Source organism: Kwoniella dendrophila, chromosome 1, assembly GCF_036810415.1.
Source record: "Kwoniella dendrophila CBS 6074 chromosome 1, complete sequence".
Classification (NCBI taxonomy): Eukaryota; Fungi; Basidiomycota; class Tremellomycetes; order Tremellales; family Cryptococcaceae; genus Kwoniella; species Kwoniella dendrophila.
This window is the reverse complement of record NC_089476.1, coordinates 3,715,835-3,736,958: the sequence shown is the minus strand read 5'-3', so window position 1 is coordinate 3,736,958 and position 21,124 is coordinate 3,715,835. Positions and strand designations below refer to the sequence as shown.

Here is a 21,124-nt window from a genome sequence, read left to right as displayed (position 1 = left end):
ACGAAATGTCATCTACAGTAATCGATTACCTGGAGACTTACACCTGATTTGCCCTTACCATGAGATCTTCAAATGTCTGTGTTCCAAATCATCCTCTCAATTATTACAGAAGTACAGTACAACATCGAAATCAAACCTCTTTATAGTCGACGGATTTAAGACGGATTCCAAATAAAGTAATTAAATGTCTCCTATCAGTGCCTGAAAACTTTAGTCTATTTTGGGAGGCGATGCCAAGTAAAACCTGTTCCAAAGTTTGTGGAGATAGGGGGTTTTATCTAATCCTTCCTACTACGTATATATAATACTCATCCATACCGGATATCATCCTTCTTTATCCGCAGTCTTAACATCTAATTCAGAAATTATACATTTCGAGTAAGATATATAAAGAGCACACTTCATCCATCTGATATTCTATCATATCTAATACAACGATTTTCGACTTTTGATCAGACATCTTTATCAAACGGGTAGCTGAAGACAGTTAAATATCATGGTATATCGTGAATTTCTGACGTTGTTGTTGGGGTCAAGCGTCTTATGTCAAGTCTTGGCGACCCCATTGAATCAAGCGGATATAAGAGAGTATGGTGAGTACTCCGTATCCTAGTCTAGCAGCCAACAAACGAACTGACAACCCATTTCTGAAAATATATCGCCAGATCTTATTAAACGCGATTTTAGAGAATCTACCATGGCTTATGAGCAAATAGGACACGAAAATAATCCTAAAGAGAAGATCAATGAGGGAAATGAAGATGGGAATGGGGTAGTTGGGCTTACTATCGATGAAGAAGGGTTATACGAGTTATGCGGTAAGTGTAACCCAAAAGTCATCCCATCATCCCATTCCATTCTGCTAACAATCAAGGTGATCTTCCCATACAAAAAATATCGTACTTCCAGAAGATCTCGATGAAAAAGAATACGATAAGAATGATAAGAATGAAAATGAATTTGCAACTGAAAATGCCAATCATCACGGAAACAACGTATTTGTAACTCAGAGATTATGTAAAAGACCAAGTACAGGTTCATCATCATCGTCATCGTCATCAAGTTCAAGTAGTGGTGGAAGAAGTAGTTCCTCAGGATCTACAGGATCGACTGGATCTTCATCATCAGGTTCTAAAAGTGGTTCTTCAGGTTCATCTGGATCATCTGGATCATCAGGAAGTAAAGGCTCAACTGGATCAACTGGATCAAACTCCGGATCTTCGGGCAATTCTGGATCAAATAATAACGGCAATTCCAATACTGTTGGATCAGGAGGTAATTCAGGTCAAGTTACAGGTGGATCAGGAGGAACGCTCGGTTCAGGTGGTGGTGCAGCTACACAAGGTAGTGGTGGAGGAGGAACAGCGGCTGGAGGTACAGGAGCAGGAGCAACAGCTGCAGGCGCAGGTGCTACAGGTAATAATGCTAATACAGCGGCTGGATCAACACCTACAACTGCCGCAACCGGAGATCAAGTAACTACCGTAACGAGGAACGGAGTCACCTCAACTAGTATGATAGCTCCTGCCAGTACTCAAAGAAGAAGCAGTAAGTGTTTTTTGAGTCCACATATTATACATAACTACCCGAGGGGTTATGACTGATAAGTGGTTCAATAATAGATGCTCAAAATCAGATATCGTGGAATATAGCATCAAGTAGTTCAATAACATTATTCTTTTTAGTCTACACCTTTGTGTTTCTGTTATAAGTCTGGTTTAAGCCAAGTCTAAGCAACTCTTCTTGATTTTTATCCCATATGTCTAGTTCCCGTTGTATCAGTATCTAGCTCGTCTCTCTTGTAGTCTGTATTCTGTGAAAACGTTGTCAGCTATCTTTAACTCTCAAACAGAAATGAATTTGTGCCTTGTATGAATGTGATCAGTGATTTGAAAACTCTCAAAGGCATCGTAGTTCAATGACCCAAAATAACAAGTTCATATCTACGAGCAACAATTTTCAAAGATATACGAGAAACGCATCATCATGCATCGAATGTAAAATATACAGTAATACATATATTGCCAATCGTCTAGTCATTCAGTCCACGCTCCTATCCCTTGAACTTCAAAGGATCAACCTTTTTACCACCTCTTCCACCTTTACTTCCACCTCTACCACCTCCGCCTACTCTACCTCTAAAACCACTTGCTCCTCCTCTACCTCGCTTGGAATATCCTATATGAGCACCATCATTTACGTCTGCACCTCCGGAAGGTAAAGCAGCTATCTTAGGCATCAAGTAATTAGGTACATGTTTTAAGTGTGTTTGTTGTCTTGCTGGATGTAATGGTGTATCATGTCGAAGGTATGAAAGATCTAGTGGGTTGGCTGCGAAATGTGCCTAAAGTGAAGTAAGAAGTCAGTATGAATTGTAAAGGCAATATAGAATAGCACATCAAGCATGCGAATAATTGATTAAACATAATGAAAAGAAGATTAGACTCACTTTCAACTTTTCACTATTTAATAATTCTCTTCTAACTTCTTCTCTTCTAGCTTCTTGAACTCTTTTCCCTGTAACAGATTTAAGAGCATCTTCCATTCTATATCTAAAACCTTCAATTTCAGATTTTCTATTTCCCCAATCCCATTCTTTTATTTCTGATTGATTTTCTTTTAAAACTCTTTTTTTTATCTTTTCAAAATTTTCTTCATCTTTTTCTGCTGATTTTATAGAAACATTTTTATCTTTTCCCCATTTGTTTTTAGGTACGACAAAACTTAATGATAATCCAGAATGTCCTGCTCTTGCTGTTCTACCTATTCTATGCATATATGATGTTGATGTTTTAGGTAAATCAAAATTTATTACTGAAGATGCTGCTGTAAAATCTATTCCTCTAGCTAAAGATGATGTATGTGCTGTATCTCCCCTACGTCTTTTGTTTGACATATTATTAGATTTTTGGTTTTTACCAGATGAAGTTGGTGATTGTTCTCGGGTTCGTTTGTTTTTGCTTGACTTCGATGTTGAAGGTCCAGCTTCAGCGTTATCATCCTCAATTTCTTCTTTTTCTTCTTTTTCGTCCTCTTCTTCTCCCTCACCTGCTTCTTCTTCCTCGGCATTTTCGACAGGTTCTTCAGCATCAGCTCCTGCACCTTCATCAGTAGCAACAACTACATCATATACACCTCTATTGAATTCTTCTACCACATGATATCGACTTGCTAAAGGTAATTCACTATTTACCACACAACATTTGATACCAAATTGTTCTAAAAACAATTTAACTCTGTAACCTCTTTCTACATCATTAACGAATATGATTGATTTTCCTCGTATAAGTTTCAATTTGAGTAAAACGTAAATGAGTAAAAATTTATCTCTTTCCGATGTCATTGTATAATGTTGTGTTAAAAGTGAAGATGATGTAGCAGGTTCCGATAATGTTAAAATTGCCTAAAACATCGGATTATTTTGTCAGCTTCACAAGTCGAAGACTGTGTCCCACTTGACTTACAGGATTCCTTAATACCAAACCTTTCACACCATCTATATCTTCACTCAAAGTGGCACTCATCAAACAACCTTGTACACCTAATCTAGGTATCCAGCCGGAAGTAGGATCCATAATTCTAGTTAAATCGTCTTTGAATCCATAAGATAACAATAAATCTGCTTCATCGATAGCCAAGAAACTTAATTGAGTAAGAGAGATTGATTTTGCTTGAAGAAGTGATAAGAGTTTTGTAGGTGTTGATACTATAACATCTGGATTATCATTGAGCAATACACTATCAATACATTTATATGTATCAGTATGTCAGCTATATTCGTTATTATCAAAATACTCAGATCTTTAGCTTACCGCTGTACACTTGTACCACCAGCAGCGACATTGACACAACTTATTAAACCTTCGCAATATTTTGTCACAACTTTAACGAAAGAAGCTACTTGTAAAGCTAATTCCTTGGTTGGTACAAGGAAAACAACTCGAGTAGTTTGATATTCAGGTGAAGCAGGTGATATACTCTGTACAATTATCAAACAGATCGTTAGCTTCACAATTCCTTTGATTAGAATACATATAAAAAAATTTAGCTTACAGCTTTAGCTTCCAATATTTTCTGGATAGCAGGGACGACATAAGCAGCAGTTTTACCACTTCCTGTTCTTGCTCTAGCTAAAACATCTTTACCTTCCAATAACAATGGAATGGCTTTAGCTTGAACTAAAGTTGGATGAGCGAATTTTTGATCTGCTAAAGCAGCAAGTATGCGAGGATCTAATTGTGTTGAAAATGGTGGTTCAGAGAATGATAATTCGTTGCTGTAATTTACAGGATAGGTATCAGTTGAGAAACGTTGAAAATTTTTGATCAAGCAAAGATTAATGACTTACTCTAATAATGCATCTGACGGCTGTCCCGCTTTGGCAGCCATGATGAATTATTTTTCTGGTTCTGCTGACTGACTGATCCAAAATGCAAATGATAATGTTAAAGCTATCAACATCAATAGCAGCAAGTATGTATCAAATCGATCTTGTCAATATTTATAAATTCAACTTTTATCTTTTGTCATTATTATATTACCACATGGCAGCTCTAAATCACGTGACAGCTCACAAGGTTCTGTACACTTACGTAACCACGAAAAGGTGGGATGCCAAGATGGCGCGTCGAATAAAGTTGGTAAAGAGATGTATGAAATATCGTTATTTCGCTTTTGCCTTTCCATCTTTTTCTTCTTCTTTTTGCTTATATTTGTCGTAACTTTATAAGATATTGGGATCTACAGGAGTGTGCACGCTGATCTCTTACAATTATGGTCCGTTACCAAGTCTATCAAAACAATGAAGCAGAAGTTGGACGTGACTCCTTGAACAAACAATCTGGAAAAACAAACCTTCCATTTGAACCGAAACTTTCGTGAGCAATCAAAGATGATATAACCTTACTGATGAGTTTGTTCATTCCCTTAAAACTTAATATCGATACATATCTAGCGCGGTATGTTCAATAATAATGATTAAAATAAGTTTGTTGGTAAGAAGGACCTGATGATCGAGTTAATGGGCTGGAAAGGCGGAGACGAATGCATAGCATATTGAAGGTTATGACTAATATCGTTCTTTTCGTTAATTTATTCTTTCTTTTCTTCCTTCTGCATATTTGTTTGTTTGTCTTTTTTTTCTCTCTCTCACTTGCTTTATCGTCAACATTCCTTAATAGCTTACTCCCTTCGACATTCTTTAGCATCTACATGCAACAATACTAATACGCTCAGGTAGCGATTCATTCACTCTTTTTTTTGTTTATCCATTACTTCAACTTAACTTATAATAGATATATATATATATCCTACACTTTTAATCATTACCGCAGGTCGGCTCATTCAATCTTTTAGTACAACAATCGATCTATTCAAACTTTTGGTCGACTCAACTTTGACCTAAACAGCACCTTGGTAACTCGAGTATATAGCCAACTTTGAAATCAACTGGAACAAGATGAAATTCCTTTCAATCGCAGCATTATTACCATTATTGGCTTCAGCAAATGCTAATGCTCATCCAAAAGCTTATAATCCATTCTTACCACCTGGAGGAGATTCGAATGAAATTAGTGGTGGATCAGGAAATGATTTACCAGTACCAGCAATAGAAGTGGAAAGAGGATTAGGGGTAGGAGGTAGTTTGGAGAATAGGCATCAACCTAAATGGTTTAATAGTATAAACAAACTCAGACATTTTAATAGGAATGTCGAACAAGAAGAGCATGGACAATCTGGAAATGAATCAGAATTGGAAGCTAAAAAAGAGAAGAGAAACGTTATTAAGAAAATTGTGAAAAGGAGAAAAAGAGGTTTAGATCCAAGAGCAACTTGTTCACCTAAAACTATTACTGTAACAACAACAAAAACAAATACAATTACTTCGACTGCACCATCCTCATCCGCTTCGGGATCAATCAGTAAATCCTCCTCAAGTTCTGCTTCAATGTCTAAAACTAGTTCAGCGGTATCAAGTTCTAAAACCAGTTCTACTTCAGCTTCAGCTTCAGCTTCCAAAACTTCTCCTTTACCTTCCTCCTCTTCTACTTCCAAATCAGCTTCTTCTTCTTCATCAGGTTCAGCTTCCAGAACTTCTTCAGGTGTTTCTTCGTCTACTTCGAAAGTTTCTTCAACAGCTTCCATTTCTGCTTCGACATCCAAAGCCTCGACTTCTTCTTCTATTTCAGCTTCCAAATCATCTGCTTCCACTTCCGGTTCCGCTTCTACTTCAAAAGCTTCTTCCTCAACTTCGAGCGCTTCGAAATCAGCCAGTATCCCAGCTTCTTCCGCTACTAGATCCAACACGGCTTCTACCTCTAGCGGTATCAAATCAAGCTCTACATCAGCTTCAGTCTCGAAGGCATCATCTTCTTCCTCCTCTGCAGCGGCAGGCTCAGCGAAAGCTACTTTGAATCGACCTGGTGGACCTTCATCTTCAGTCGCTGGAAGAACATCCACCTCATCAAGTCACAGTTCAGCTCCTTCACCAACGAAATCATCTGTATCAGCTTCGATCCCATCTTCAACTTCCAAAGCGGCATCCTCATCTTCAATATCTAAAGCAGCTAGTAGTACAAGTAAAACTCCAACTTCAGCTCAATTGACCACTTCATCATCTTCTAAGTCGTCAACTTCCAGTATTCCTGCAAGTTCGATTAAGACGAGTTCAGGAGTCATGTCTTCGAGTCAAAGAGCATCAAGTTCAAGCTCAATAAATACTTCAAAAGCTTCAACAACTAAAACGAGTACTTCAACTGTACCTGGTAGAACATCTAAACCAGCTACGACTAGTAGTACTTCTTCAGTAGCGGGTAGAACATCAAAGGCAGTCAGTAGTACAACCTCAAAAGTTTCTTCATCAACTAGTAAAGCTGCATCATCAACAAGCAGTTCAACGTCAAAAGCAGCTTCTTCGTCCACTAGTAAAGCATCAAGTTCTAGTAGCGCAAGTAAAGTTAGTTCTTCAACGACTAGTAAAGCTTCATCAACTATCGCATCAAGTAGTACTAGTACTAGTAAAATATCAACTACTACTTCCAGCAAAACATCTTCTTCTGCTGTAGCTTCACCATCTACTACACCAGTTCAAAAAAGAGTTTCAGTTGATCCAGAAGGTGATGGACCATATCATGGTTGGGGAACATACTTTGATGTTGGATTAGGTGCATGTGGATGGTGGAATCAACCTTCAGATTATATTGTTGCTGCTTCAGCTGAATTATTTGATAATTGGCCCGGATATAATGGTTTGAATCCAAATAATAATCCAATTTGTGGACATCATTTGAAATTATCTTGTAAGTTTTCTTTCTTTCTTTCTTCGGTCAAACACTCTCCATTCATAAACAGAAACAGCATACATATAATCATTAATCATATATATAATATTGATAATGAATATTTTTGTTTTCATCTGTATAGGGGGAAGTAATTCAATTGTAGCTCAAGTAGCAGATAGATGTCCAGGATGTTCAAAAAGATCTTTAGATTTAAGTACAGGTGCATATGGTGCATTGACAAATAATAATTGGGACATGGGTGTAATGGCAAGTTATATTAATGGTGGTCCATACAATTCAGATTTAGTTTGGGAATGGTTAGATTAGGTTAGAACCACAACATGATTCGTCTGATTAGGAAATTTCTTTCACCTTATCTTCTTTGAAAATATCTTCAGTTATCAACAAGTCCATTCGATATAATTCACTCTTTTGTATCTATTTTCTTTCTCTTATTCTAATTTCTTTTTCTGCTAATAAATTGGACTGGACTTGCTCGATTGTATCTGTTTTTTTCGGTATCTCTTTTCTTTTCTGTCCATTCTTAAATTTTCTCTTCTACTCGCAATCTCCACATTAAGTAGGATTAGGAGAATCCTTCTTCTTCTTTTCAAATTGATCGCCAAGTATGAGTTTTTTTTTTCTCTGTCTCTTTCTCTTCGTCCTCTTCTTGATTTTTCTTGGCTTGTTCTTTCGAATCTCCACTTCTTTCTTACGAGTGTAGAATCACGCTGGTTTCGTGATGAATCTTCGACTCTAGTATGTAAAGTAATTTTTTCCGTCAGATTACCTATACGTTTTTGTCTTTTTAGTATTTTCGCTTTACCGTAAATATGTTTACATTTTTACTTCGCTTCGCTTTCCATTTTACATTACAGTATGACCCAATAAGTCATATTACTTGCTTTAATCGTTTCGTTTATTCTTAAATAGAACAATGATGATGCAGATTATACTTTACATTTTACATGTTACATATTACATCCCTAGATTAAAAAATCTTCTTAATAGAAGAACTAATTCATGAAAATTGGAAGAAAGCCTCAGCCTCAAATACGGGTAATATCCCGGTAAAATGTCCATATCTTGTATATGTCGTATACTGAATTATCAGTTTGACCTTTGAATATCATCAAAGCGACGATCAACTCCATCCTAAACCTCTTTTCACTCTGGGACTAAAAGTATCGTTATTTCCACTCAACATCGATTCTTTCTCCTTCCAATTATTACCATTCTTATCATTGTTTTTATTCCACCAACTTTTTCTTGTATTACTTTTATAACTTATCTGACTTTCATTGTCACCGTTGTCATCAGGTAAGACAGGTGTATAGTCACTTTTATTTGATGCATTATTATTGTTGTTGTTATACCATGAGAAATACCTTTTCTTCTCCTGAGTCTGAATTTGATTTGGTGATTGATATTGATGTGGATACTGATTTTGGCCAGGTAAAATCTCATCTTCATTTGGCACTTCAGTTAGATCATCTGGTATGTCATTATTATATTTCACAGATTTCGGTGCTCTTGCGTTTGATGAAAGAGCAGGTTGTGGTTGTTCACAATGCTTCTCGGAATGATTTGAAGGTTTCAGGTTATTGTATTCTTTCATAAAATCATTCTGTCTAGTATATCTACCTTCTTGTCCGCATCTTCCAATTTCATTAAAAGATCCAAACTCATTTATATTATGATTTTCACTACCAATTGAACGTGAACTTGAAGTTCTCATATGTCTTGCTGAAGTCGGTCCAAAATGTACTTTTGATCCTCCTTCTCCTCCTATACTAGATGGCTGATCATATTGATATCCTGAATTTCTGAATTTCGATTTACTTGATCTTTTATTATTGAAAGGTAATGGTACAGGAATTGGTAAGTAATTCGATTTAGATGGTGAAGTTTCTTGTAATCTAGGTGAATAATATCCTTGACCTTGTTGGTGAGACTCTACTGTTAAAGGCATAACATCCATCCTCTGTTGGTGGTGATCGTGAAGCAATGGTTGTCTTTGTTGTGGATCTTGTGTTGCTATCATTGGAGGCTGATACGGTGGTGGTGCCAATCCGGGAGGAGATTGTTCCTGAAAATGCTGTTGCTGCGGCTGCATTGAATGTGGGGGAGATTGTTGCAAGTGTGGTGGTTGTGGTGGTGGAATCATTCCGCCAATCATGTGAGGTGGTGGCATAGGTGGTCCTGTCATTGGCATAGGTGGAGCCATCATTGACATAGGTGGTCCTCTAGGTATGAAAGGTGGAGGACCCATACCTACGATAGGCATCATCGGTGGTGGTAACGTAGCGCTTCTTACTGCCGCGTTCATTTGAATCCTTTGTTGCCGTCGAATTGATCGATACCATATCGATTGAAATGATGATCGGTTCCGAGCGTAACATAAAAGTAAGCCGAATACTAGCAAACCGACAAGTGTACCAATCACTATTCGCATGAAATGGTGGGATCATGTTAGCTTTAAGCTTCGTCACTTCACCGAAATGGGTCAGGTCATGACAAGATCTCAACTCACATATACCGGCCAATTTCATATTCGGATGACCTTCATCTTTATGATACAGATCGGCAGCATTGACTGAATTAGGTTTACCGGCCAAACCAACATATTGAGCTGAACCAGAGTAATATAGAGCACTACATGAACGACCTCATACGTTAGCTAAACCTCAGGAGCGAGTTTTCCCATCGACTCACGTATAAACACCGGACATGAAAGGTGTGCCTAACCTAATTTCACCATTTTGTTCAGGTACACTACCATTTTGCCAAGCTACAATGGAACTCCAACATGTTCTTCCTGCACGATCACGGTTTCTGACAAGTGAAGTAGGATCGATTGCATAGGAGGTTCCAGATATGGTTATTCTCAGATCAAGATGTGCATCGCAAGGCACATTCTGAAGGTGAACGATAGTATGAAACAATTAGCTCAAGCTTTCTGTAATCCGTAAATACCGAATGCCAGGCGAGAATTCATGGGGGCAATAACTTACCCATCGAGTGGTGTCAACATTATCTCGTTGCGCTCCATTTACTTTTGAAAAGACCCTTTCAGCTATATTGGTGGGGACATAGATAGAATCGAAACCCGGATCAATGGTACCCTGTTAATTGTGCTTGTTCAGCTTCATATAGCCATAAATCGGAGGTCATTGCTGTAGCTGGAACTTACGAAATGATGTTCTAGATCGATAACATCACCGCCATGCTCGAATCGTTCTACGGCAAACCCCCAAGATCCACCAACGGACGTGTTGGTGGTAATCCAATTACTAAAGAGGTGAATTGACTGATATAAGCGATCAATACAGAATGAATGTTCGAATAACAACATACAAATTGCCTTCGTATTCTCCTGCAGGTACAGCACCCCAATGTATCTCTCCAGCTAAATCATTCGTATTAGTTGAAAAGTTATTTATTCGAAATCCTACTGTGAACGAATCGAGTTGTTCTGTTGATCCATCATTATCAGAGGTTATCATTGACGGTATCATTGAGTTTGCTTTTTTGTCCTAAACAATTTTTATATTCAATTATCAGCCTGAAACCCTTATTCATGTCTCTTGGAGATACTGTACATTGCTCAAATCAAGATCAGTAAGAAGGAGGAATCCTATTGACTTACTTGATAAACTCCCATACCCCAAAATCCGGCAGTTCCATCAGTTAGTCTACTATCTACGCCATTCAATATAGCATTTTTATCATTTGTTTGGATAGTTGTAGCCAGGACTATAGGTCTAGGTGTAGCTTCATCACCTCTTTCATCCGAAATTACATCTGTGGCGAAAGTACCTCCTATAGAGACTGTTGATGAGGAACCGGAAGGGAAGGGAAAAACATATGCGAGATCTTGTTGTGACATCTGTAAAAGCGAGTGATCAGCTTTTCACCACTCACTGAGTATAAAGCTGAAGTTTAAAAAACGAATTTACCGTTAAGGATTGTGAAAAAGCGGTGTCCAAGCTGTAACATTGAATCTGTCAACTACTGTCGTAAACAACATTGCAAGTAAGTTATATAACTAAATTACTCACGTATTGGAATGCTCAACACATTTATCGCAATCCGCAGAAGCCACAACGAAGAATTTTACATTTGTAGCTAATAATTAAAAATTCATCTGTGATATTAGCCTTTGATTTATAACTTGATCTGATGACGTGTCGGTTGATTGCACTCACAGCAAGTTAATCTCAATTCCGTAGGTGGATTACCGACATTGACACTAAGTACATTCGTTCCTGCTCCACTTCTATATAAAGGCATAGAAGTGTACTCGCTTCCTATTCTAGCTGCATCTGTTTTATCATCTGCCTTAACTTGGTATAGATTGTTCGTGAGAAGTACTGCGAGGACCGAGGCTGATAATGATGACATGTTGATGGAGCGTATAGGAGGTTGGATAGAAGAGTTGTTGAAGTACTAATGTTGGTATTGTAGGTAAGTTAGTGGTGGAAAGAGGTATCCAGCCAATAACCTGAAATGAGTAATAGTATGTTCAGTATTTAATACTATGTTTTAGGGTATTATAGATGAGTCAATATTATGTCGTATTGAAGAGAGAAGAAGACATGTGCTCATGTCAGCATCGAGATATGTTACAAGGTGTCCGAGCTATTTCTACCATGTATAGGTGAGGTCCATCTTTACAGCGAAAGAACTTTTAATCGAAGACCTTTCATCAAAGCGATCTACCTTTCATTTGGTACATTCTAGCTATTCACGAAACATAATCGCCTGTTTAGTCGTGATAAATGTATCCAAAGAAGCCAAAATGGTTTTGTCTCATAATACGAAACAAAGGGATGACTTGGTAGAAAGGATCTCAACTCACTTTGTAAAAAGATTAAAAACATCTTATTTCTATAACATAACTTTGCTAAGTACCAGAGAAAGGTGATCTTGATGGAAGGATGAGATTGGTGTGCGGCAGTGACTTTATAACGATAATAGTCCGTACATATGTACATATCCCTTTGTACTTGGTTGAAGCGATCCTTTTGAATGTTCCAGACTATTAGGTATCCTTTGGTATGTTTCGTACACTGTACACTGATATTGTATACTATATACTGTATTCAAGAAGGTAAAAGAGCTTGGTCATTCTGATCAGTACAATTTAGTCGTATTGAAATGATTGAAATATCTGAGTGGTAGCTATGTCAAAGGATGAATTTAACATTGTTTCTGTATATCGATCAATGCGCACAGACGTCCTACTGCAATTCATTCCCACCATCACGTTGAATCGGCCAAGTTGTGTACGGCAGGAAGATCCGTGCTTGGTAATCATTTGTGTTTGATAGTTGTAATGTAGTATACTGACATTGCGTATGCATAAATATATGATCGAAAATACAACATACGAGACAAGATGATAGCTAAACAAGTGGAGAGGAAATAACTTAGAGAGGAGACAACGTAACGTTATTTGGTCGACTCGTGATGTTACTTACGTAAGACTGTTTAACAAGGGATTTATGCAACCAAGTTGTACCAGATTTCAAATAAATAAGACGATGGCAATTAGTTGGAGCTCAGCTCACATCTCAAGATTGAATGTCAGGATGATAGAGGATTCGCATTGATAGTGTATTTATAGTAACTTTTTTTGCATTTTAGATATTTTATTCATTATCTATATATAAGTTTAAAAAATCGTGATAAAAAAAGTACAATCGTGGCCAACGATGAGAATAGAACAACATTTACAGAAAGAGAGAAAGAAAAGAGAAAATTTAATTAGAAACTAGTTAATTGATTGAAATTGATCCCAAATAATGTGCTGAAATTGAATCTATGCTATTATGAACTCTAGAACAGCTTGAGCTGTATTGTCTAAAGTATGATGGAAATTTGTATTTATTGTTCGCCTGGTAATTGAAATTTTACACCACCTTGTCCTGGTGCCCATCGTACGTGATCATGGTCTTCTCGGACTAGAAGAAATGAGAAAACGATTAGTAAGTAATCTGGTTTCATCATAGTAAGTTAAAAGGGGTGAAAGGTCGTAAAAACTCACTGTGTTTGGTAAGCATGTAACCTGCATAAGAAGACATCATGATTGTGATAGCGATAATTGGGTAAGCATCAACTGGAACTGGTTTAGATTTGAAAAGTTCTCTAATCTAAGAAGAAAGGAAAAATATTGTCAGCCAATGGATCAATAACAAGAAGCGAAAGAAGTATGGTGTGATGAAAAAACTTACTTGTTCACCAGCAGTTGGCTGAGTGTAAGCTCTTCTAGCCATTGTTTGTCTAGCGACCATTGATCTGGAAGCCATTGAAGTTGTTCTGAGAGCTGATTTAGTGAACATTGACATTGTAGTTAATTTATTTGTTATTTGATTGTTTGGTCAAAAGAGATCAAAGAGAAAAGTTATTTGTTGGTTTGGAGGCTTTGGTTTGGTTTGGTTTGGTTTGGTTTGGTTTGGTTTGGTTGTTGTTGTTTGTGATGATGAGGAAGGAGAAAGATTTTCAACTTTGACGATCCACAAAGGGGAGTTTATATACCTTTTCATGACCATATCTTATCGCGATGTATCGCATCTTGCGTGATCAGCTCCAACAGCATTATCAGTTAGTTAGTTAGCTACTTTAGGATGAGTTAGCTAGTAAGTTTAGTGAAGTAGCCACTTCGGTATCGGAGTCGGACGCCAACGTTCATGTTGATCATAGCGGTATGTTATGCTTTTGCTTTGATGTCTTGCCCCAAAGTTTACCCCGTAAATCAACGATCCTTTCAACTAGTAAACTGCGGTAAATACAAGTAGTAACTTAAGGCCTTAATAGTTGAGACTTGAAACTGTTCGTGAGAATATTTTGGATTGTACCGGAATAAGGAAAGACTCGCTGATCCAATTCAGACCCTGAAATATTTACGAAAGTGGCATGTAGTTGTACGGTGTAACACCCATTGTTATCTTTACGGAACGAGTCGGTTCAACCTTGTTTATTCAGGGTTTTGTCTGCTTACAGTACCATCCTTTACAACCTTCTCCATTCACGCCCCAGTTGCAAGATCAAGATTGGAATAAGGAAAAGCTCGGACTAAAAAGATGCCAAAAATCACATAAAGATAAGAAAAACATTTAACCTTTGTATTCCTCTCTCTTCCCTTCGGGTTGACTTGGGATTGAAAGAGATCACCCCCTGGCGAATCCGAGTTGATCCTTTAATAATGATTGAAGCCTTTGGAACAGCAGAAGATCATAGAATCTAAAAAAAAACCTGAACTTGTTTGATCGTTGGAGTGGGAAATCTACCATACTAAAACAAGTCAATAATCAATGCATAATGTGATAGCGTGGGAATCACTACATGACTATTGCGGTCAAAGCTCTTCTTGGTATGCAAATCTAAAAGCTCCGCGCTACACCAAAATGCAAAAGCCTCTTTTTAGCCAATCATCAATTCTGCATTTTACCGATTACGGGTTATCTCGCTAATCTTAACCTTTTGACCGCGTTTTTATTGACTTATTGCTATGATCTACGGTCTCCGATTCCCTCCTTCTGTTACCTTATCTTTTTATACCATACCGTCTTTTATATCCATTCGTAATTATGATCAAGCATAGCACGTTATACAATACTATCTTACTACGGAAATTTCAGTACACCTGATTTCTACATATCGCACGAATACAATATGTTCAAGTATATCCCGGTGGACCAAATAACCGGATTATCACGGGAGAATTAACATACACAACCAAGCAAAGATTGGTAACATGACCTTTGATTATAAACTTTTTGGTTGAAACTTCTTTAGTCATATGCTCATATTACGGTTTAATCCGGGACGACATCATTATTCATACATACTGTGCAATCAGTTTGTGAGTATATGTATGTATGTATGCTTTGAACAGAATGAGCATAAGTTGTCGCAGATCTCATTGATACATTCGTATGTCTTTGTGAATCATTCTTATATTCCCATATCAACGAAGTTTGATATCTTTCCTCATCTTTCTTCTATTCATATTGCAAAATAGAATTAACCGCTTACCAACAAACTATAACCAAACTTATATCTAACTTAATTCAGATTACAGATCAGACCACTTATCATCGCATCATCAGATAATTCTTACAATCACAATTCAATCACAAATGAACAATGCCACCTTTTTTCCACACAAACGGTGTACTCCTCTGGACAGCCGTAACCTTAATGTTAACTTACTCTCAAAATCAAAATCAGAACAATCCATCATGCAGCAGCATCAGCAACCACAGCGTCAACAATTATTTAGGGATGGATTCAACGTCTATAGTGAAAACACATATTTCTTCACAGAATATTGGAAAATGGTAGTTGCACCTTATGGTAAAAATGGTGATATTTGTGGTGTTTTAGCTCCCTGGAATATGGTGTTATTGGTATGTTCATGTTGGATTTGAGTCAATATCTTTACCTACCAGTCTTCTCCCTATGATACCAGAAGTAAACATGCTAATATCAGTCATCATTATTCTCTTTTTGGACAGACTGTCGATGGCATACATTCTTGATCCAACTCCTTTCCCCCACCTTATTTCCCGACTTCATCCCTTCACCCTAGCTCAGCTTAAAACGTCGATAAGAACGAAGCGCTTTATGGACACATTTCAAGAACCCACAAATCCAGAATTATAAGTATAATTAGCTTTTAAGTTGTAAAACAGTTGTAAATCAGAACCTATGTATGTTATACTTGATTTCACGCCTTTACATACTACTTTGACGCACGTATATATGACGTTATATCAATTCGTCAAAAGCGGTAGATAACCTTGGTATAGACAGAAATAACAACTGACGGCAATGAGTACTGAATGGATTTCTTGCTTTTATCCTGATCAAAAATATTCACCTTCGCACTGTACACCTCGCAACGATTGAAGAGTATATCCAAGATGGTACTATTCATTAAGATCGCCATAATTAGCTTGTCACTCACGGCTTGCTTGGGTATAGCATCACCAGCTGTAGGCGACAAACGGTGCATATCGCCAACTTGTGAAGTCGCTACGCTTCAAGGTAGGTTGAACTTTGTCTGATCGGAACCTAGTGGTCTTTTAACTCAAGTATATGCGATGAGCATTAGCTTCGATTGCTAACATTTAGTACTGCATGGTTCACCCCAAGCCCCAACCCCCTATAGATCTGCACTAGATCCAAGCTCCTTTGTTGCCCAAGAAACAGTATTGGACAAACTGGTACCCATATAGACTATTACCTCTGCGCCAGAAGGTTTTTTAACAGATCAAAATGATGGAAAGAAATACGTGCCAATCAAGCGTAAGCCCAACATCGATTATTTACATAAGGAGTAGAACTTCAGTCTGATTCGTACGATTAATTTCTCATCTAATTCACTTGATTTCTATTAGGCGAGGTCAATTTAGAGCCAAAAGATAAGCATTATATTGATATCGAAGCCAGAGCGACCAAAACTAAAGTTATTAAACAACCTAAAACTAAAACCAAAATTAGATTTACTCAAAGTAGTTCTGCATCAACCTCAAGCACAAATGGTACTCGGTCTCATGCAACGCGTGAGTAAAAAAAAACGCTTATGCCGCGTATTATAAAGCGATTTGGTAAATGCTAAATTCACGATGTTTATCTGAGATAGATCATATAGCCGCGATTACAATACCATTAATATCGTTCATCTTCCTTACAACTCTATTGATCTCCTTAGTCTCCTTTGGTATTTTTATAATCGTTTAAAGCTAAGATAGACCCAATTAACAGAGCTTTCTGGAGAAGAGTCTTTCATTTTTGATGAAATGCGCAAATAATATGTATATTATCATACTTGCACGAAGAATAAAACATACACGGATTTAAAGATACACGAGAGCTAAACGAATACATGCATAAATCATGAGTACCTATTGTAGCAGCTCAACTCGACTGAGCTTCCGCTGGAAATTAAATCCTGTCTTCTTGGCATGATCGTCCATCCGACTTTCGTCCGTAATAATCTTTAAGAAATGGAGGCTACAGTAAGGTTACTAGTAGCTGAGTTACATGAAATCTGCTGGTATTCCACCATTCACGATCCTTGTATTTCATGCACCGCTTTGATGATCCCTTCGCTTCCTTACCCTAGCTCTCCGGCCGTAAGATTTAGAGCTCACTTGAGCTAAATTGAGCCGGATGCCAAGTAAAATCCTGTGCCGAAATAAAGGTTTGTTGCGTCATTTCGGTTAGCCCCGCCTACCGATGATCATGCATGTTGCTTATTGGGAATCGTGAATTTCTATATATATAAAAATGTTGGAGACATTATGATCCGCAGTACTGATCTTCACATCATCGATTTAATCTTATCTTGCACAGTCATTTCAATATTATCTCCTATCAATTGTACATAATCAACTTACAACAGTAATAAATCTTGGATTATCTTGAATATATACATATTTATAGACATAGAGTCACCTTTCATCATGACCAAATTACATTATATCCTCCTCCTGGTTGGACTCACTTTAAGTTCAGTCACAGCCTTACCAACTGAAAATCTCGGTATCGCTCTTCCTTCTGAGGATTTGGTGCTAGCAGGTGAGTAATTTTTTAACCGATCATATGACTGTTCAGTTCTGACTAATCTCTGAATTGTAGGCGATGCACCAGGGTATCAGGAAGAATCGCGCTTTGTACAGAATTACGTAGAGGAGGAAGACGAGGAATACTGGACTATATGTGGTGATGGTAAGTCACATCAATCTTTTTCACAGGTTATACTTTCTTCTGATAACCGGTCTTAGACATCAACACCTCCGAAGGGGACAATCACCAGCGCTCATCATCGGATTCTTCCGATACATCAGCTCCTTCTACATATCATCAACAATGTCGTCGTATAGGCGGTGGTGGAGGACGAGGTGGAGGTGGTTCTAGTGGTGGAGGAGGAAAATCTAGTTCATCATCCTCTTCTTCTTCCTCTTCGTCATCATCAAGTAAAGGATCTTCTTCGGAGGAAGGTAGTTCTTCTTCTGGATCTGGATCGAGTGGTAGTGGAGGAACAGCCGCCGGAGCTGGTGCTGGTGCTGGTGCTGGTGCTGGTGCAGCAGGAGCGGCGGGACGGAATAAAGGTAACAAGAATAAAACTTCTGATGGTGAGTCAAATAGACTCATTTCAATCATTGGCCAAACCTAATGGTCTTCCCAACGAAGTTGAACGTTTTAGAGTTGACTGACGATATAATTCTCTAATGTCTCTAGCCTTACCTACTACATTCTCGGCTATGGAGATAATCGGTCTAAGAGGTCCCATAATCCTCGCTTCGTTACTAGCTTTGGGTAGTTTGATCACCTTATTGTAGAAATTTATATTCACCGTACACATTTTATCCTAATTCTCTGTATATCAGTTATCCTTTAACCCAGTATCGTATGACTATTTCGGCTTTCCATTGTTAGTCAACCTATTCTTTTGAGATTACCCGAAAAAACCTTATAATCTTATCACACCACTGTAGCGATATCAGAGATACCTATCAATCATACTGTAATTTACTGTATTATAATCATAGTTATATGCATAGCATGCATCATATTTACGATTCCCCACTATTCTTTGAAATATCGCAAATAATATACCATGATCGGATATTTGCATCGCTTTTGCCTTTTTAGCGTTATCTTCTCGAAACAGGTAGCGTATTAGGCCTTTTCGTGTTCTCGTTATACGTCCAATGTCGTTTTGGGCAGTATATGGAATTCAACAAGCCTGTATTATAGATTATTCAAAGCTATCGTTCAATGTAAGAATCTCTTTGAACAGCATCGCTCATGTTGTGTACTTTATTCTATAACGCAAATAGCTATGTACTGTACAACCAAAACAGGCTATGTAAAAGCTGGGTATAAGTGGGAAGCCAAGGCACCGATCATTTGGTTACAGCCTACCTTGAAGCGGAATCTTACAGTGCCGTTCTTTCAAACTGGTGAAAACGATAAGGAACAGCATTCGAAAGGAAATCTTCGGTCTTCTGCTTAAGAGATCTAAGATCTGTCTGTTTTACTGTACTTGACATTGACAATATATCTGTGCTTGACAAGTTTATTTCGACGTTAATAGAATCCTTTTGCATTGCTGCAATTGCTCCCTGTGCAAGTTGACCAACACAAATATCGCTATGCCATTGAACCATTGACGAGGATTAGAAGTATCAAAGATGGATTGGAAGATGAAAAATGTCTATATAAAGCATAAAGAAAGGATGATCCGACTAAGCTATTCTTCATCAAACGACATTCAGATTCCCAAAACTGTTCAAAGCGGTCGGCAACCTCATAAGACTATCACATTCATCCCAGTAAGGCAAGCAAATCAAGTATAACTTGTAGAGATGTTATTCACCAAATCCCTCATTACCGTACTTTCACTTGCACCGATAGTATTTTCAGCGCCTACATTAATGAACCGACAATCCAATGACGATACATCCATATCTGATACCATTGAGACAGCCTCTCCAGCAGCGATAAAATCGGATGATCCATTACAAACCGTAATAACGACAGATTCTGAAAAAACTGAACCTTCCATGACAGTACTGTCAACCAACAAAATCACTTCTGACTCATCTATAAAACCAACTTCTTTTTCTTCCGCATCATTCACATCTACTAAAGCCGAATCTCAAATTTCTCAAAACACACCTAGTAAAGCCATTTCAAGTTCTACTTCTGCTTCTCCTTCAGCTTTGGCAACAGAATCAGCAGGATTACATTTTACCAATAAGTTTCCTGATCAAGTTAAAAATGGTGATTCAATTAATGTAGAATGGGATGGTGGTAAAGGTCCTTATATCTTATATACCATTCTAAATTATCCTGGTTTATCAAATATCAGAGTAAGTAGATGTGTTTCATACCTTGCTAACCAGATGTACTCTACCCAATGGTGTCTGAAAATACAATAAGATGAGGAGCTAATCACGAGTTATTTTCTTATTCCGGGCAGCCAAATATAATTGAAGAATCAACAAATGAGAATTCTCACGAGATTACGATTAATGTAGATGATTCTCATGATAAATCAACTGTGTAAGTAATTATTGACGCATCGTTTGACTTTGGGTTACAAAACTCATATCATGTCATCTGACTTCGTACATATACTGTAGTACAATTGGTATTGGATCAAGTTCACACAGTGATCAATATAAAAGAATAACCATTCCCTTTTATAAATGACCTAATGAGAAATACCATATAACGAAAAAATTAGAACGAACGGACTGTTGAACTCACGTGATACTCGATAGCTATCTCGAAATTTTGTAGTGCTCTATTCTCCCTTACTTTAAGTTATCTAGTTGTCTGCTATTCATACATTACTTTTACTATGCAACTATCGTATACATTCAACACGGACTGTGTAAACATGATCAATGCTATTAAAATCAGAAATGACAGTATGAGTCCACGTTGAATTTGTATTATATCCAAATCTAATGGAAAATGATTTTTATGCATTTGACGATAGTTTGTAATTTTTCTTTCGAGTGGAACCGGTCTAGGAGTAAGGGGGTTGTGCTGCTGAGATCAATCTCACCACACATTGACTTTGCTGGTGGGTTCCTGTACAAATTCGATTCTTCGTAAATGTAATTAGAATTCCTTGTTTACTGAGTGTGCAGATGCTGTGAAGCAGTCGTCTGTAAGTACAGTACGAGTTCTCGAATTGAGAACTAGATTTTGCATCCGAAAGTCTAAAATTAAGGTCTGATTGCAAAGTGACAAATTCGGGCTTCGGCATCGGACGAAGCTAAAAGTAGTATCTTAGCTCAGGTAATTTTGGACAT

The 21,124-nt window shown here is 37.6% G+C and overlaps 8 protein-coding genes across 8 annotated transcripts; 5 read left to right on the top strand and 3 right to left on the bottom strand.

The window, feature by feature from the left end:
• Window positions 1-697: 697 nt before the first annotated feature.
• On the top strand, window positions 698-1,711 carry L201_001327 (uncharacterized protein; the record flags this gene model as incomplete). Its single annotated transcript, XM_066217116.1, has 3 exons — window positions 698-818; window positions 910-1,548; window positions 1,623-1,711. The coding sequence occupies 3 exons, from the start codon at window positions 698-700 to the stop codon at window positions 1,709-1,711; spliced, it is 849 nt and encodes a 282-aa protein (XP_066073213.1).
• Window positions 1,712-2,053: 342 nt separating this feature from the next.
• L201_001326 (ATP-dependent RNA helicase DBP9) lies at window positions 2,054-4,389 on the bottom strand (the record flags this gene model as incomplete). The annotated part of the gene is made up of 6 exons (XM_066217115.1): window positions 2,054-2,344; window positions 2,450-3,403; window positions 3,465-3,738; window positions 3,813-3,979; window positions 4,054-4,276; window positions 4,349-4,389. 6 exons carry the CDS (start codon window positions 4,387-4,389, stop codon window positions 2,054-2,056), a joined length of 1,950 nt encoding a protein of 649 aa, XP_066073212.1.
• A 1,069-nt stretch (window positions 4,390-5,458) lies between these two features.
• On the top strand, window positions 5,459-7,607 carry L201_001325 (uncharacterized protein; the record flags this gene model as incomplete). The annotated part of the gene is made up of 2 exons (XM_066217114.1): window positions 5,459-7,298; window positions 7,423-7,607. 2 exons carry the CDS (start codon window positions 5,459-5,461, stop codon window positions 7,605-7,607), a joined length of 2,025 nt encoding a protein of 674 aa, XP_066073211.1.
• An 817-nt stretch (window positions 7,608-8,424) lies between these two features.
• Window positions 8,425-11,684, bottom strand: L201_001324 (uncharacterized protein; the record flags this gene model as incomplete). Its single annotated transcript, XM_066217113.1, has 10 exons — window positions 8,425-9,725; window positions 9,814-9,935; window positions 9,996-10,198; window positions 10,295-10,405; window positions 10,474-10,573; window positions 10,638-10,816; window positions 10,930-11,169; window positions 11,240-11,270; window positions 11,342-11,408; window positions 11,489-11,684. The coding sequence occupies 10 exons, from the start codon at window positions 11,682-11,684 to the stop codon at window positions 8,425-8,427; spliced, it is 2,550 nt and encodes an 849-aa protein (XP_066073210.1).
• Window positions 11,685-13,169: 1,485 nt separating this feature from the next.
• On the bottom strand, window positions 13,170-13,630 carry L201_001323 (uncharacterized protein; the record flags this gene model as incomplete). Its single annotated transcript, XM_066217112.1, has 3 exons — window positions 13,170-13,246; window positions 13,330-13,435; window positions 13,517-13,630. 3 exons carry the CDS (start codon window positions 13,628-13,630, stop codon window positions 13,170-13,172), a joined length of 297 nt encoding a protein of 98 aa, XP_066073209.1.
• A 1,896-nt stretch (window positions 13,631-15,526) lies between these two features.
• L201_001322 (uncharacterized protein) lies at window positions 15,527-16,860 on the top strand (the record flags this gene model as incomplete). Its single annotated transcript, XM_066217111.1, has 3 exons — window positions 15,527-15,694; window positions 16,526-16,595; window positions 16,688-16,860. The coding sequence occupies 3 exons, from the start codon at window positions 15,527-15,529 to the stop codon at window positions 16,858-16,860; spliced, it is 411 nt and encodes a 136-aa protein (XP_066073208.1).
• Window positions 16,861-17,755: 895 nt separating this feature from the next.
• On the top strand, window positions 17,756-18,634 carry L201_001321 (uncharacterized protein; the record flags this gene model as incomplete). Its single annotated transcript, XM_066217110.1, has 4 exons — window positions 17,756-17,870; window positions 17,931-18,020; window positions 18,077-18,427; window positions 18,534-18,634. The coding sequence occupies 4 exons, from the start codon at window positions 17,756-17,758 to the stop codon at window positions 18,632-18,634; spliced, it is 657 nt and encodes a 218-aa protein (XP_066073207.1).
• A 1,029-nt stretch (window positions 18,635-19,663) lies between these two features.
• On the top strand, window positions 19,664-20,513 carry L201_001320 (uncharacterized protein; the record flags this gene model as incomplete). Its single annotated transcript, XM_066217109.1, has 3 exons — window positions 19,664-20,170; window positions 20,281-20,363; window positions 20,444-20,513. The coding sequence occupies 3 exons, from the start codon at window positions 19,664-19,666 to the stop codon at window positions 20,511-20,513; spliced, it is 660 nt and encodes a 219-aa protein (XP_066073206.1).
• Between the last annotated feature and the right edge of the window lie 611 nt (window positions 20,514-21,124).